At 44.3% G+C, this 15,564-nt stretch overlaps 1 protein-coding gene across 9 annotated transcripts in view; it reads left to right on the top strand.

Moving 5' to 3' along the window:
- The window catches only part of PEG3 (paternally expressed 3), a 31,951-nt gene extending 17,664 nt beyond the window's left edge, over positions 1 to 14,287 (top strand). For all 9 annotated transcript variants that reach the window (XM_017952733.3, XM_031659313.1, XM_017952732.3 and 6 more), the window contains 6 exons: positions 97 to 186; positions 938 to 1,021; positions 2,327 to 2,430; positions 5,387 to 5,489; positions 6,565 to 6,657; positions 6,825 to 14,287. In XM_017952733.3, the coding sequence (XP_017808222.1) occupies positions 97 to 186; positions 938 to 1,021; positions 2,327 to 2,430; positions 5,387 to 5,489; positions 6,565 to 6,657; positions 6,825 to 10,723 (4,373 nt within the window). In that variant the 3' untranslated portion in view covers positions 10,724 to 14,287. The remainder of the gene's footprint in view (positions 1 to 96; positions 187 to 937; positions 1,022 to 2,326; positions 2,431 to 5,386; positions 5,490 to 6,564; positions 6,658 to 6,824) is intronic.
- The last annotated feature ends 1,277 nt before the right edge of the window (positions 14,288 to 15,564 follow it).

Below are 15,564 nucleotides of genomic sequence, written 5' to 3'. Positions count from 1 at the left end.
AGATGCCAACTCAGGGATTGGGGGCAACTATTGTGAGAATATGGGCCAGAGATAGTAACCAGGTCGATAGTAACCAGGTGATGGGTGTCCTCTCAGACGACAACAGCAGTGACATGACCAGTGACGACGACATGGCCCGGGACAGAGGAGAGTCCTCACCACCTCACTCAGTCCATTCTTTCAGTGGTGAGTACTCATCCCCTGGGTCAATCATGGGCAGGCGCTGCCAGATGCTTCCAGGTGGAGACACGGTGGGTTGGGGCCTCCATGAAGATGCCCCGCCATCCCCAGGTGGTCAGCTTCACTCAGAGATCTGAGGAGAGGGTAAAGTAATTGATGGCATAATGAGATATTTTTATATCTAAACAGACACCTTAAATACTTAGTTTCATTTTATTCAACGATAAAATATTTAAAGCTATTTGGAATTTGCAACAGGCTGCTTCCAGCTGTACCCCAGCCTCCCCAGGAAGGTTCATTAAAGATGCTTCAGTGAACTTTTATAGGGAGCACTGCTTTCAGGGAGGGTGTGTGTGTTGTTTTCTTGGGTTTTGTGTTTTTTTGTGGTAGAATGACATGCACTTTAAGATTGGCTGCCAGACAGTAGACGGTCTGCAATCCATTCTCCTGAATGTGGACTCAGCCCCTTAGGAACTGGGAAGCCAGCAAAGAGTCTGAAGTGGGGGTTAGCTACTGGACTGAGCTTTAGAACTTGCTTGGAAGCAAGCCCCACTTGTGCAAAGCCTGCAGAAACCATGTTGCGGGTATAGGATAAAGAAGGGGCCAGATGAGCCTGGGAATCTGGAGCTCTCTGTTTTGGATACATTCCTTGTGGGAAGAGGGTAGCATCTCTTTCCAGAGGGGTGTTTGTGCACATGCAGGGAAAACAGGTGTGTCGAAGTGCTTTGTTAACCACTGGAATGTCTCACCCGCTCAGGTGACCGGGACTGGGACCGGAGGGGCAGAAGCAGAGACATGGAGCCACGAGACCGCTGGTCCTACACCAGGAACCCAAGAAGCAGTGAGTCTTAACCACTTTCTTTCTCAGTAGGAGATACAGAGCATGTGCTGTGCATAGGTTGAAGGGGAAAGTGCCAGGGCCTCAAAAGTTTCTGCTGCTCCATTTGGACTATATTCTGCTTCCCCAAAAGTTTAGTCTGAGCCTCCTATTTGTGAAGTTCCACTCAGTGCCACCAGCACAGGTTTCACCACATAGACCTGTTGCCATCTGAACTATTTGCTCAGTGTTCTTAAGCTGGTGCATTTTTTTAAAAAAGCTAGAAGTTTCTGTATGAAAGATTATGCTACTCTAAAAATTGAAAACTAGGCCGGGCGCAGTGGCTCACGCCTGTAATCCCAGCACTTTGGGAGGCTGAGGCAGGCAGATCATGAGGTCAGGAGATCGAGACCATCCTGGCTAACACGGTGAAACGCCGTCTCTACAAAAAATACAAAAAAATTAGCTGGGCGCAGTGGCGGGCCCCTGTAGTCCCAGCTACCCAGGAGGCTGAGGCAGGAGAATGGCGTGAACCCAGGAGGTGGAGTTTGCAGTGAGCCGAGATCACACCACTGCACTCCAACATGAGCAATAGAGCAAGACTCCGTCTCCAAAAAAAAAAAAAAAAATTGAAAACTAGTATAAAGTGCCATAGGCAGAAAGCAGAATGAAAAACACATTATAACAATGTTGTTAGCTAGGAATGTCTGCAGTGACTTCTTGCAGTGTTAGGAAAGTGCCACATCTGAGCACCAGGCCTGAGATTTGAAAGGGAATCAATCATCACACCAATGTGGTGTTGGTGTCCATACTGCTGGAAATCATTTCCTCTTCTTCCTGGACTTGGAGAGCACTGCTCTGGGCAGCAGGGCACCCCTAAAATTGATCAGGAGAAGGATATCAGGAGTGAGTGACGTTTAGTGATGGTTCACAACACATTAGGCATTGTTCAGAGACATGACCCTGTGGGACGGTCTCTTGATGCCATCTCCCTGTCACACACTGCAGCTGGGGAGACCCAGAGGTTGTGCCCGAAGGATGAGGCTAGTGGGCACTGCACTGGACCCACACAGCTTGGGCACAATCTGAACCACCTGCGAGACTGGGAGCAGAAGGATGAGGCAGGGCCCCTGGCCCTGCTCTGGGTCTGGGTTTTTGTGGGACTGGTTTTATGGGACTCCTCAGAGGCTGCCACAGAGTGCAGAGAAGAGAAAGGCACTTGCTGTTGTACACTCACACCCCAGCCGGCTTCACAGTTGAGTAGGACAAACCTGGGACCTGCAGGATGGACTGGGCCCTGCTTCTTGTTGATGCCTTTTCTCTTCCCAGGGATGCCTCAGCGGGATCTTTCCCTTCCTGTGATGGCGAAAACAAGCTTTGAAATGGAAAGAGATGATGACAGGGACTCCAGGGCTTACAAGTCCCGATCTCAGGTATGCTCAGGTTTCCTCTCTTTCTAGAAAGGCCATCTTCATTTCGTGGCAGAGATGCCTTTCTTTCCTCGGATGGTGTGTTTATTTATCTGCCCCTAGAGTCCCACCTGGGGTGAGAGCCCCAGCCCTCCAGGAAGAGCCCAGGCCCATCCCATAGGTGACAAGTAGCCCAGGCTGCTGCTGGCTGGCTGTGTCGTTCATGTGGTCAGAGGAGCTACTGCCCCTCAGCATGTGTGTCACTTGGTAGGTTGGTCACATTGCCGTTCCCTACAGGGCCGGGGAAGCAGAGCGACTCTGGAGATGTTTCTGGTCCTCAAGAGGGAGCCAGGAAAGCTGTGGGTCTGCAGAGTAGACTGGCCAGGGAGAACAAAGGCTCTGGAGCTGACAAGAGCTGGGTTCAAAGCCTGGCTCTGCCACTTGCTAGCTGGCCTTGGGCCATTTACTCAACTAAGCTGAATTTCAGTTTCCTCATCTGTAAAATGAGTATAGTGATTGCTCCCAGAGCTGCTGTGAAAAGTCACTCATACACATACATAAAGTACCTGGCACATGGTAGGCATACCATTAAATGTTATGGCAGTTGTGGTTTAAGAGGCAGCATGTGCCAGGGAGATTCATGAAGGGAAAAAAAAGGTGGGACTTGAGCTTGTTTTTTAGGAAGGAGGAAAGGGGTCACTTAGACATGGTGGAGTGTGGAGGAAGACCCCAGCACTGACTGGACTCAAAGAAGGGAGGAGCCATTGGGCTGAACCTTGCTTTCCTTCATGTATCAGTGCCCACCCCATGTCAGATAGCAGGCCTAGGCCCTGGGGGGCACAGCAGTGAGCAACACAGAGAGGGGCCCTGCCCTGAGAAGCTTTTGACAGTTGCACAAATAAATATTGACATAAATGTTGTATATAACTGCTAATCGTTCTCAGTGCCCTCAAGGAAAAACAGAGAGTTAACAAGAAATTGTAACAAGGGCCTTGATTTGGATTGAAGGGAAATGTGTTGGAGGCATTAACAGTCGCCGTTTAGAGCAAGGAGCAGACTGGGTCAGGTGTTGTGGGAGGGGACCCCAGGCATTCGGGAGAGCTCAGCTAAAGTTGTGGGATAGGAACTAAACAAAGGGCCAAGTGACTGGGATACAGGAAGAAGGCTGCAGGCATGTGTGGGCCTGGCCATTGGTATCCTGGTAGTTGGGCTTTGTCTTGTTTTGCTTTTTAAATGCCCTTCCTTGACAATCTGTGAAGAACTGGCATCCAAGCCCCATGTCTGCACAATCAGAAGTCTGGAAGCTACTGATTCCTACTGATGCAGTATAGTAGTAACCCCAGCAGCAAATGACAAATTACGTTTTGGAGGTGTACAAAACAGAAAATTCTCTCATCTTTTAGCATCATGTGTAAATCTCCTAATTGTTCACATGTATGGATCATGTTGTGAAAATTACATTGTGCCATACTAGCATTGTTTTCAGAACAGCGTCTCTTCCGTTGAACTTGATTGCAGTTTGTATACATTAAGATGTCATTGTTGATTACAAACACAAAGTGAACAACCAATGTAGGGCTGCCCACTTGCCTAGATTTTAATTTCAAATCAAAGTGTGCTTTTTCTTTCATGTGAGAAAGGAATTTTATCTGTGAAGCTCTGCTTTGTTTCCTTGCCCTACTTAGTTTTTGTCGTTGTTTTTGCTTTTTTGTGGCAGGACACAGGCAGTGCATAAATAAGGCTTCCCTCTTAAACCCAGATGCCCGTACCTCTCTGTTTTCTTGATATATACCTTATTCAGCAAACCCTCTTTTTTGCTACATTCTTCATGTTGCTCCATGCCTTTTCCCAGCAATAGAACTATGGTGGATTTAATATCAAAACATATGTATTTCCTTTACATAATTTTTCTTAATATTTAAGCAACACATCACATTGCCGAAAATCCTCACCCACAGTATTGCAAAGCAGATAAATGCACTTCTCCCCATTTTACAGGTGAAGAACCTGAAAGAAAGGTTCAAAAAGGTTTCTGTTCCCAAGGTTGCACAGCTCATAATCGGTGCGATCCTCCTTTGACCCAGATCTCTGTCCAGCTCCAAAGCCTGTGGGCTTCCCATAGCACCGTCTCCCTCCTCAAGTCTCTCTCCAGCCTCAGTGCCATTCTTCCTGGAACCATGACTCCCTGAAACCAGTAGTGTTCTAGTCGGCCCTCTGGCAATAAGCAAAGGTCCTTTAGGATCCTGGTAGAAGGTTCTCCTGAGTAATTCGAGGAATTTTTAAATTCCTTTTTAGGTAAATGTCCATTAAAACAGAAAAGGCAATTATAAAAATGCCCTCAGGGCTTACAGTTATTCCTGGGTTATTTGGAAATTCTGCAAACTGGAAACTCCCTCAGTATAGCCGTGCTATGCCGTGGAGAAGCCAGGAGGGAGGTTTAAGTCACATCCTGACCAGACGTCTGCCTGAATGTGTGTGTCTTCTTTCTGTTCCCTGAGTACTCCATGCCTGTTTGATATTTAGTCTGTTTAAGTTTTCCCACCAATCCCTTTCTCTATGTATCATAACCTTACCCGCTACTGAAGGCCCCACCTGCCCTCCACAAACCTTTGCACACTGTTCAGGCCCACCCTGAACTGTCCCCTCTACAAAACCCGTTTAGCACTTATTATCTGTACCCCAATTTATTGTTTATTGTTCTCTAATTGTTTCATGAGTCTTTTCTCTCCAACCAAATTATAAGCTGCATGAGGGCAAGGAATATGTGTCATGCGTCTTTGGGATCTGCCTCAGAGTGTAGCACCAAGGTAGGTACGACGTAGGCCCCTAGTAACACTTGACTTGGATCACTCAGAACCCCAATACCGTGAGCACTTACTATATAACTTCATATATGTAGCTCCCATGTCGCCAACATTATTCTGTCTTTGGATATCGGTGGGGACAGACTCCATTGAGAGGTCTGTGTTTGCTGTTTTAGGATGCTGAATCATACCAAAATGTGGTAGACCTCACTGAGGACAGGAAACCTCACAACACAATCCAGGACAACATGGAAAACTACAGGAAGCTGCTCTCCCTGGGTAAGCAGCTGCTTCTCAGTCACTCCCAGTCCAGTCATTGGAGCATTTTGTCATCTTGCTCCTTTTTAAGCTGGATGTTAGAGTCCGACACATTAATATATTTGGACTTCAAGGGTAGTAAGAAATCTATGAAAGATTTCAAATGAGGGAGTAAATGATGAAATGTGTGTTTTTAAGAAATGCCTCTGGCTTTGGGTAAAGATATATTGTACAGGGTGGGGACAAGCAGGGTGATGCTTCTTGCCACAAGAGTTGATACCTTTTTCCAGAGCGGTAGCACTGGAGGTTTTTAAGTAGACATTCAGGATGGAATCCGAGTTCCCATGTGGACTTTCCTGGAAGACATCTAGCCTAAGTTGGTAGTGGGCAGTTGGCTGTCCTGCAGGTCTATAAGGCCATGGGGCCTCGAGGGAGCGCGTGGAGGAAGAGCAGTCGTGAGGTAAGAGGAAGAAGGCCAGTGAAAAAGAGGACTTAAAAAGTGGTTACAAGGGCCGGGCACGGTGGCTCAAGCCTGTAATCCCAGCACTTTGGGAGGCTGAGATGGGCGGATCACGAGGTCAGGAGATTGAGATCATCCTGGCTAACATGGTGAAACCCCGTCTCTACTAAAAAATACAAAATACTAGCCGGGCGAGGTGGCGGGCGCCTGTGGTCCCAGCTACTTGGGAGGCTGAGGCAGGAGAATGGCGTAAACCTGGGAGGTGGAGCTTGCAGTGAGCTGAGATCTGGCCACTGCACCCCAGCCTGGGTGACAGAGCGAGACTCCGTCTCAAAAAAAAAAAAAAAAAAAAAGTGGTTACAAGAAGGTGAAGACTAAAAGACAATGCACTGATTTCAGGGACGTGTGAGGTCTTTGTGCACATTTCTGAGTGGAGTCAGAAGAATTAATTGCAGATTACAATGGATTAGGGAATAGATAGTAGGGAAATGAGACAGCAAATGTCTTCTGACATCCAAGGAATCAGATGTGGGCCACCTCATATTTAGAGTCTCAGTGAAAGATGAAGATCAATTTATGGGGATGAGTCTTGGTCCTCAACTTGAATTTGAGGCACCATATTGTCCTTGTGACCAGGAGTGCAGCTTGCTGAAGACGATGGCCACTCCCACATGACGCAGGGCCACTCATCAAGATCCAAGAGAAGTGCCTACCCAAGCACCAGTCGAGGTAAGCAGGAGGCACATCCCACAGAGGAGCCACACAGCCAGTAAGATGCTATCAAGGAACCTTCTACACTTTGCATTCCTAAACATCACAGAAGGGTGCACCCCTCCAAGTCCCACTGTCCTTCCTGTGGGGACTAGGGAGTATTTACATTTAGGGTTTCTTTCCAGGTCTAAAAACTATGCCTGAAGCCAAAAAATCAACCCACCGGCGGGGGATTTGTGAAGATGAGTCTTCCCACGGAGTGATAATGGAAAAATTCATCAAGGATGTGTCGCGCAGTTCCAAATCGGGAAGAGCAAGGGAGTCAAGCGACCAGTCACAGAGATTCCCCAGAATGTCAGATGCTAACTGGAAGGACGTTTCATCGCACAAGAGGGAGTCAGTGATCCAGCAGAGGGTTTATGAAGGGAATGCATTTAGGGGAGGCTTTAGGTTTAATTCAACCCTTGTTTCCAGAAAGAGAGTTCTGGAAAGAAAGAGGCGCTATCATTTTGACACGGATGGGAAGGGCTCGATTCATGATCAAAAAGGCTGTCCCAGGAAGAAGCCCTTTGAATGTGGTAGTGAGATGAGAAAAGCCGTGAGCATGAGCAACCTGAGCAGCCTCAGCTCCCCGTCGTTTACTGAGTCGCAGCCAATTGATTTTGGGGCAATGCCATATGTATGTGATGAGTGTGGGAGGTCGTTCAGTGTCATCTCAGAATTTGTTGAGCACCAGATCATGCATACTAGAGAGAACCTCTATGAGTATGGTGAGTCCTTTATTCACAGTGTGGCTGTCAGTGAAGTTCAGAAAAGTCAGGTTGGAGGGAAACGTTTTGAATGTAAGGACTGTGGAGAGACCTTCAATAAGAGTGCCGCCTTGGCTGAACATCGGAAAATTCATGCTAGAGAATATCCTGTGGAATGTAAGAATCAGGAATGTGAGGAGGCCTTCATGCCTAGCCCAACCTTTAGTGAGCTTCAGAAAATATATGGCAAAGACAAATTCTATGAGTGCAGGGTGTGTAAGGAAACCTTCCTTCATAGTTCTGCCCTGATTGAGCACCAGAAAATCCACTTTGGGGATGACAAAGATAATGAGCGTGAACGTGATCGTGAGCGCGGGGAAACCTTTAGGCCCAGCCCAACCCTTAATGAGTTTCAGAAAATGTATGGTAAAGAGAAAATGTACGAATGTAAGGTGTGTGGGGAGACTTTCCTTCATAGCTCATCCCTGAAAGAACATCAGAAAATCCATACTAGAGGGAACCCATTTGAAAATAAGGGTAAAGTATGTGAGGAAACCTTTATTCCTGGTCAGTCCCTTAAAAGGCGTCAGAAGACTTACAATAAGGAGAAGCTCTATGACTTTACAGATGGCCGGGATGCCTTCATGCAAAGCTCAGAGCTCAGTGAGCATCAGAAAATTCATTCTCGAAAGAACCTCTTTGAAGGCAGAGGGTACGAGAAATCTGTCATTCATAGTGGACCCTTCACTGAATCTCAGAAGAGTCATACTATAACACGACCTCCTGAAAGTGATGAGGACGAGAAGGCATTCACCATTAGCTCTAACCCCTATGAAAACCAGAAGATTCCCACTAAGGAAAATGTCTATGAAAGGAAATCATATGAGAGGTCTGTTATTCATAGCTTAGCCTCTGTGGAAGCTCAGAAAAGTCACAGTGTAGCGGGGCCCAGTAAACCAAAAGTAACGGCAGAGTCTACCATTCAGAGCTTCGATGCTATCAACTATCAGAGAGTTCGTGCTGGAGGGAACACGTCTGAAGGAAGGGAATACAGTAGGTCTGTTATCCATAGCTTAGTGACTTCCAAACCTCCAAGAAGTCACAGTGGAAATGAATTGGTGGAATCTAATGAGAAGGGAGAATGCTCCATTTATATCTTAGACCTTAATGATAAGCGACAGAAGATTCCTGCCAGAGAGAACCCTTGTGAAGGGGGCAGTAAGGATCACAACTATGGAGACTCTGTCATACAGAGTGTATCCCATGCCAGACCTCAGAAAAGTGTTCCTGGAGAGGGATCTGGTGAATTTAAGAAGGATGGTGAATTCTCTGTTCCCAGCTCAAATGTCCGTGAATACCAGAAGGCTCGTGCTAAAAAGAAATACATTGAGCATAGGAGCAATGAGACCTCTGTAATTCACTCTCTACCTTTCGGTGAACAAACATTTCACCCTCGAGGGATGCTCTATGAATGTCAGGAGTGTGGGGAGTGCTTTGCGCGTATCTCTGACCTCACTGAGCACCAGAAGATTCATGATAGAGAGAAGCCCTCTGGAAGCAGAAACTACGAATGGTCTGTCATTCGCAGCCTGGCCCCTACTGACCCTCAAACAAGCTATGCCCAAGAGCAGTATGCTAAAGAGCAAGCGTGGAACAAATTTAAGGAATTCAGACAATTTTTTGCTACCAGCAAAGACCTGAACACATACCAGAAAATCTATGACCAAGAGAAGTCTCATGGTAAGGAGTCTCAAGGTGAGAAGATCCGTGGGGAGGAGACCTATAGCGAGGAGACCCACGGCGAGATGTACGGCGAGGAGACCCATGGTCAGGAGACAATTGAAGACCCTGTCATTCAAGGCTCAGACATGGAAGACCTGCAGAACGATGACCCTGATAATGCAATCTATGAATGTGAGGACTGTGGCCTGGGCTTTGTGGATCTCACAGAGCTCACAGACCATCAGAAAGTCCACAGCAGGAAGTGCCTGGTTGACAGTCGGGAGTACACACATTCTGTAATTCACACCCATTCCGTCAGCGAGTATCAGAGAGATTACACTGGAGAGCAGCTGTATGAATGTCCAAAGTGTGGGGAATCTTTTATTCATAGCTCATTCCTTTTCGAGCATCAGAGAATCCATGAACAAGACCAGTTGTATTCCATGAAGGGGTGTGATGATGGTTTTATCGCCCTCTTGCCCATGAAGCCACGGAGGAATCGTGCCGCAGAGAGGAATCCTGCTCTTGCTGGGTCGGCCATTCGATGCCTTTTGTGTGGACAAGGCTTCATTCATAGCTCTGCCCTTAATGAGCATATGAGACTTCACAGGGAAGATGATTTACTGGAGCAGAGCCAGATGGCTGAGGAAGCTATCATTCCAGGCTTAGCCCTCACTGAGTTTCAGAGAAGTCAGACCGAAGAGAGACTCTTTGAATGTGCAATCTGTGGAGAGGCTTTCATCAACCCAGCAGAACTTGCAGATCATGTAACTGTTCATAAGAATGAGCCTTATGAGTATGGGTCCTCCTATACTCACACCTCATTTCTTACTGAGCCCCTCAAAGGAGCTATACCATTCTATGAATGCAAGGATTGTGGAAAGTCCTTTATTCATAGCACAGTCCTTACTAAACATAAGGAGCTTCATCTGGAAGATGATGATGATGATGATGAAGCAGCAGCTGCAGCAGCAGCAGCCCAGGAAGTTGAAGCCAATGTCCATGTTCCACAAGTAGTTCTGAGGATTCAGGGGTCAAATGTAGAGGCTGCCGAGCCAGAAGTGGAGGCTGCCGAGCCGGAAGTGGAAGCTGCTGAGCCAGAGGTGGAGGCGGCTGAGCCAAACGGAGAGGCTGAAGGGCCAGATGGAGAGGCTGCAGAGCCCAATGGAGAGGCTGAACAGCCGAATGGAGAGGCAGAGCAGCCAAATGGGGATGCCGATGAACCAGATGGTGCAGGGATTGAAGACCCAGAAGAGCGAGCTGAAGAGCCAGAGGGAGATGCCGACGAGCCTGACGGTGTGGGAATTGAAGACCCAGAAGAAGCTGAAGATGAAGAGATTCAGGTAGAAGAACCATACTATGATTGCCATGAATGCACAGAAACCTTCACTTCCAGCACAGCATTCGGTGAGCACCTGAAAACTCATGCCAGCATGATCATATTTGAGCCTGCAAATGCCTTTGGGGAGTGCTCAGGCTACATTGAACATGCCAGCACCAGCACAGGTGGTGCCAATCAAGCTGATGAGAAGTACTTCAAATGTGACGTCTGTGGGCAGCTCTTTAGTGACCGCCTGTCCCTCGCCAGACACCAGAATACCCACACTGGCTGAGGGCATGGGGTAAAGGTTAGAAAACCTTCACCTAGGACTTGACCCTTACCAAACCACAGAGAATTCAAACCAATCCATGATAATGTCAGTAGGAGACTTAACCTTAGTGTGTTACACACCTGACTTAACATCTCCAAACTCATATTGAAAAGAGAATGAATGTGGAGATTCCAGTCTTAAGCTTTCCCCTTCAGATGTCAGTGTCTGCATGTGGGAAAGCCACAGCACACATCTTACCTTTCCAAGTAACCAGATTGAGAAAACCCTATGAGTATTCCATACTACAAAGGTTGCCCAAACCAACTGTAAATGACACTTGTGTAATGTATATATAGTGTTTCCTGAGGTGTATATAAAATAGCAAATTATGGCAGAACAGTGATCACATAGATTTGGATTTAATATGATATACAGTTACAGTTTACAGAGGTACCTTACCTGGTACTCTGAATTTTTTTTTTTTTTTTGGAGGAGGAAGAGAGCAACAAATTTGAATATATTTGTAAGTGTCTTAGATCCCAAGAAAGATTTATTGTGCATTATTTGAACCCTGTCAGTATCTTTTTCGAGTTATTGTTTTGTTTCTTACCCTTGAACAGTCTTGTGAAGGTGTGGGCATGATAGATAACATGTCTTTTACTCTTTGCTGTTTGAAAAGAGAAGTACTTTAGCTTCTTTCTGCAGCCATTTCATCTGCACCAACACTTTGGAACCTAATACTGTGTAAGGCTTTACAATATACGGATTGACTTTTTGTGACCCAAATTGATTGGTTCCCACATCGTTATGTTTGTTGAAGTGGTTGTCATGCAAAAATATTACAAGTTTGTTTTCTGGATTTTTTTTTTTTTTAAACCAACTCAGTATGTGTTTGATGATAGTGAATTGATAAAACCCGAAGCTTTTCCCTGTAAATCTTACATCTTTGCCTTTAAAGAATGGGTTACAACCATCACTAGATCACAGTAGTGCCTAATGAAGGTTGAGAACCGTAGGAGAGGCTCTCATGCTGTAAATAATGATGCAGGCTAATGACCTTTCATCACTTCCTTTGTGCGCTTCCTGCCTTAAGTGACAAGTAGCAACATGGCTTGGGTCCCCTGTGCAGCACCAGCCTATGCTGCCACAAGTCAGTTTGCACCCTAGGTGCCCAGGAGCTAGTATCCTTAGATCTTTCTATCGCTAACTTAATTCTCTTCGTTATTTATCTGACCCTCTAACTCTATGTCTAACTTGCATTAAAAAAAAAAAATTGCTTTCTTTACAGTCAACCCAAGCTTAACATGGACTCAGGTTCCCCAGCAGCCTTAATTTGTTTTGTTAACATCTGTTCCTTCTTTTTCAGCTCTCCTAGAGTATTTCTGAGTGTCGCGTTCATCTAATCTTAGTATTCCTTTTAATCACAAATTGACCTCACAGCTTGAGGTTTCCTGTGTCCTATTCTGTGGACTACCTGTGCTCCTTTGCTTCCCCTACCCTTGCATAATAACTATATTAAGAGATTTTTTTTTTTTTTTTTTTTTTTTGGCCTTGAGTTGGCTGGAAAAAAAAATTTAAAATTTAAAAAATTAAAAAAAAAAAGATTTGCAAAATGTAAGTGTAGATCATTTGAACAAGCAAAATTAAAATACCCACTGGGGGAAATGTGTCTGAATCTTACTCTTCTGGATCTGCAGGATTAGGGCTTGGAAGTATGTCAAAGATGCAGGGAGTGTCAACATTTAGGAAGATTGTAGAGCTGAGAGGTAGAAGCAGAAATGAGTAAGCCAAAGAAGGGAGTCCTAATATATCACCAGATCTAGGAGGGGAGAGGAGACAGACAGAAGAAAACACCAGAGGCAAGAACTGTGGAAGGCCAGGTTGCTGAGAAGGAATTGAGTGGGGTGTCCTGAGCAGTTTGGAAAAGGAGCCTTTGATGGTATGGTGTAGGTGAGAGCTAGCTGCATAGGAAGACCTGAGGTTGGAACGGACATCGGGAAAGCTGAGGGGCAGTGAGGTGTACTACATGGGAAGAGGACTCTTGAAACGAGAATCAATGTTGATGTCGGGGTGAACTTTGTGGGTTCGTTACTTGGTGTTAACATTGTTGGCAGTGGTAGACCCTTTTCAGAAAGCACCTTGCCATAAGTAAGGGTGTCCGTTCCAACCTTAAGTTAGTGAAAAGGTAGTAACAAATGGTAAACAAGAGAATGATTGCTTCAGCCTATCTGCGGACACTTAATGCAGCTGTTTAAAAATGATAATCACGAGTTATGTAGCAACGTGGAAATATATTTGCAGAATATTAAGTGGAGAGAGCAGGACATGAAAGTATATTTATACTACAGTTATAACTGTTTAAAAATATATGCTTATAGTCAAAAGCTGTTGTGGTGGTGTTGTAGGCTTATAGTTGAGCATTATTTTCTTAAATTTCTTGAATGTTCTTTATGGTAGTGTTACTAAAAAGTTTATGATCACATTTCCATTGTGAACATAATTTGAACTCATTATCACACACTTGGAAATTACAGAAAAGTGGAGGAAAAAAAATCATATTCCCACCATCCAAAGACATATAGTCTCCTCTATCTTGTTTATGCTTGTTTCTGTGCACAGGTTTATGATTATAACTGTGTCAAAATGTATATTCAAAATAGCTTGTTACGTTACCTTTGTGGAATTATGGTTAAATACTTTCACCTTAATTTTTCAAATGTTCCCTATAATAATGTCCTGATAACAGTGTATTATGTATGTCTCCATTGTGTGCATAATACATACCCAGAGGAAAAATTAGAAAATACAGTAAATTATTTTAAAAAATTACCTATATTCCCAACACCCAACAACTACTGCTAACATCTTGATCTGTTTCCTCCGTCTTGTTTCAGCGCACAAGTTTGTGATTATAACACTGTTAAATATGTGTGCATAAAGTCTAAAATGAAAAGATGTGGAAAATAGCTAAAATAGTGTTGTCGTTGTGGGAACTTGGTTAAATATTTTGTCTCAAATTCCTTAAATAATCTTTGGTGTCTTGGTAATAAATTTTATGTATGTATTTTTTCATTACAAATATAATACATACTCATAGAAAAGTTTGAAAATTCAGTAAAGAAAATTCACTCATATTCCCAACACCCAACAACAATTACTGTTAACATCTTGATCTGTGCACTAGTCTGTGATTATTAGGGTGTTAATGATAAGTATGCATAAGTGTCAAAGATGGGAAGAAAGATGGAAAACAAGAAATAGTTGTGTAGTTGTTGTGGGATTATGGTTATTTTGTCTCGGTTTTCTTGAAAGGTCTTCATCATTCTAGTGTTTTGGTAGTCCGCCTTTATTACATATATTTCCATTATATATGAAATATGTGTTCATTATAGAAACTTCGAAGTTACAGAAATGTAGAAGAGAACCTCACCCATGATTTCACCATCCAAAGACTGTGGTTAACATCTTGATATATTTTCTTCATCTTGTTTCTGTGCACAGGTTTTTGGTTTGTTAATATGGTTGTGGTCGTTCTATCTATCTGTAATAGTGTCAACAATAAAAATAAAGTTAAAAATAAATATGTGCCAGTCTCTTTTGTCTGTTTTGTGTTTGGGGTTGTTAAATATGTTCTTTTGTTAGAGTTATAAATCCAAAAACTTAGTCCCTCCGTAAGCCTAAAAGTTTTGGTTTACAAATCTCATTCTATTTTTAAGTATTATCTATTTCAATGATTACTTCTAAGGGATTTTAAAATACTGTCTGATGTCACATTTGTAACTGCCCTTATGAAACTAAAACATACGTTCCAACAATGTTTTTAAACTTGATAATGAGCACAAGTACATCTTAGTTACTTGAGTGGGCATTTTTAATTGGAAATGTGAGATTGTCTCAAACATTAAAAAAAATCACAGAAAATAATAAACCCTTAACATAAAAGTGTTAATACTATATTATATAATCTCAGGTGTTTATTCCTGACTCTTGCCTGAGGTTAAAAGGTAATTATCCTGAGTGGGTCATCTCGGTACCGGTTTTCCCCCAAGTTCATTAACCATACTTTAACCTGACCTCCCCACCAGAAACATCCCATGCAATTCAGCAGGTTGTCATCCCTGATAGTAATTTTTAAACATGGCTGTGATTCCATAGTGATCAGAGCTTTTCAACCAACTTGCTAACTGGAACGCTGTTGGCGACCACAGTGGGCGGCGCCATACCCACCCAATTTGCGACTGCTGTGTCCCCGATTCCATTAAGTCAGAGGAGATGATTGTGTATTCATGTCCTTCATGTCACATGAGTGGATTATGCTCTTAAGATATAAAAATGTACTTGCCACTAATTCTAACTAGGGTTTGACAGAGTCCTGCATTCTTTCATGTTCTTAGAACTTTATCTCTTGTGGCATCTGACTATTTTGGTCACAGCTTCCATGGTCATTCTGTGACAAGGGGCATCAGCATAGGTCAGGGTGGGAGGGTCGGGACTTTTTAAGGATGGATTCCCTAAATAATGCGTTACAAAAGGCTGTAAAGGAAGGGAATGAAGTAGGTGTCGTTAGGGGTTGTTGGACCAGTCCTTATACTCTGGGGCAATTCCTTCCTCCACCCCACACCCAGTTGAAGGGGTAACTAACTTCCCTACTGCTACGCTTATTCTGTTAGACTTGACCTCTCCCTCGTGTCAGTTGATTGGTGCCCATAGGTTCCTGGTGTTCAGTCAGACTCAAAAGAGAGTGAGGGCTACCTAGGTGGTCATACGGGTTGGGGCTGGGTATACTCATGAACAAACAGACCTAGAAGGAAATAGGCCATAAAGCCAAAGGGAATCCTGGTTCCTGGTGCCTCACCCACCCC

This window comes from Papio anubis, chromosome 20 (assembly GCF_008728515.1).
Source record: "Papio anubis isolate 15944 chromosome 20, Panubis1.0, whole genome shotgun sequence".
Classification (NCBI taxonomy): domain Eukaryota; kingdom Metazoa; phylum Chordata; class Mammalia; order Primates; family Cercopithecidae; genus Papio; species Papio anubis.
This window is presented reverse-complemented; position numbering and strand designations above follow the sequence as displayed.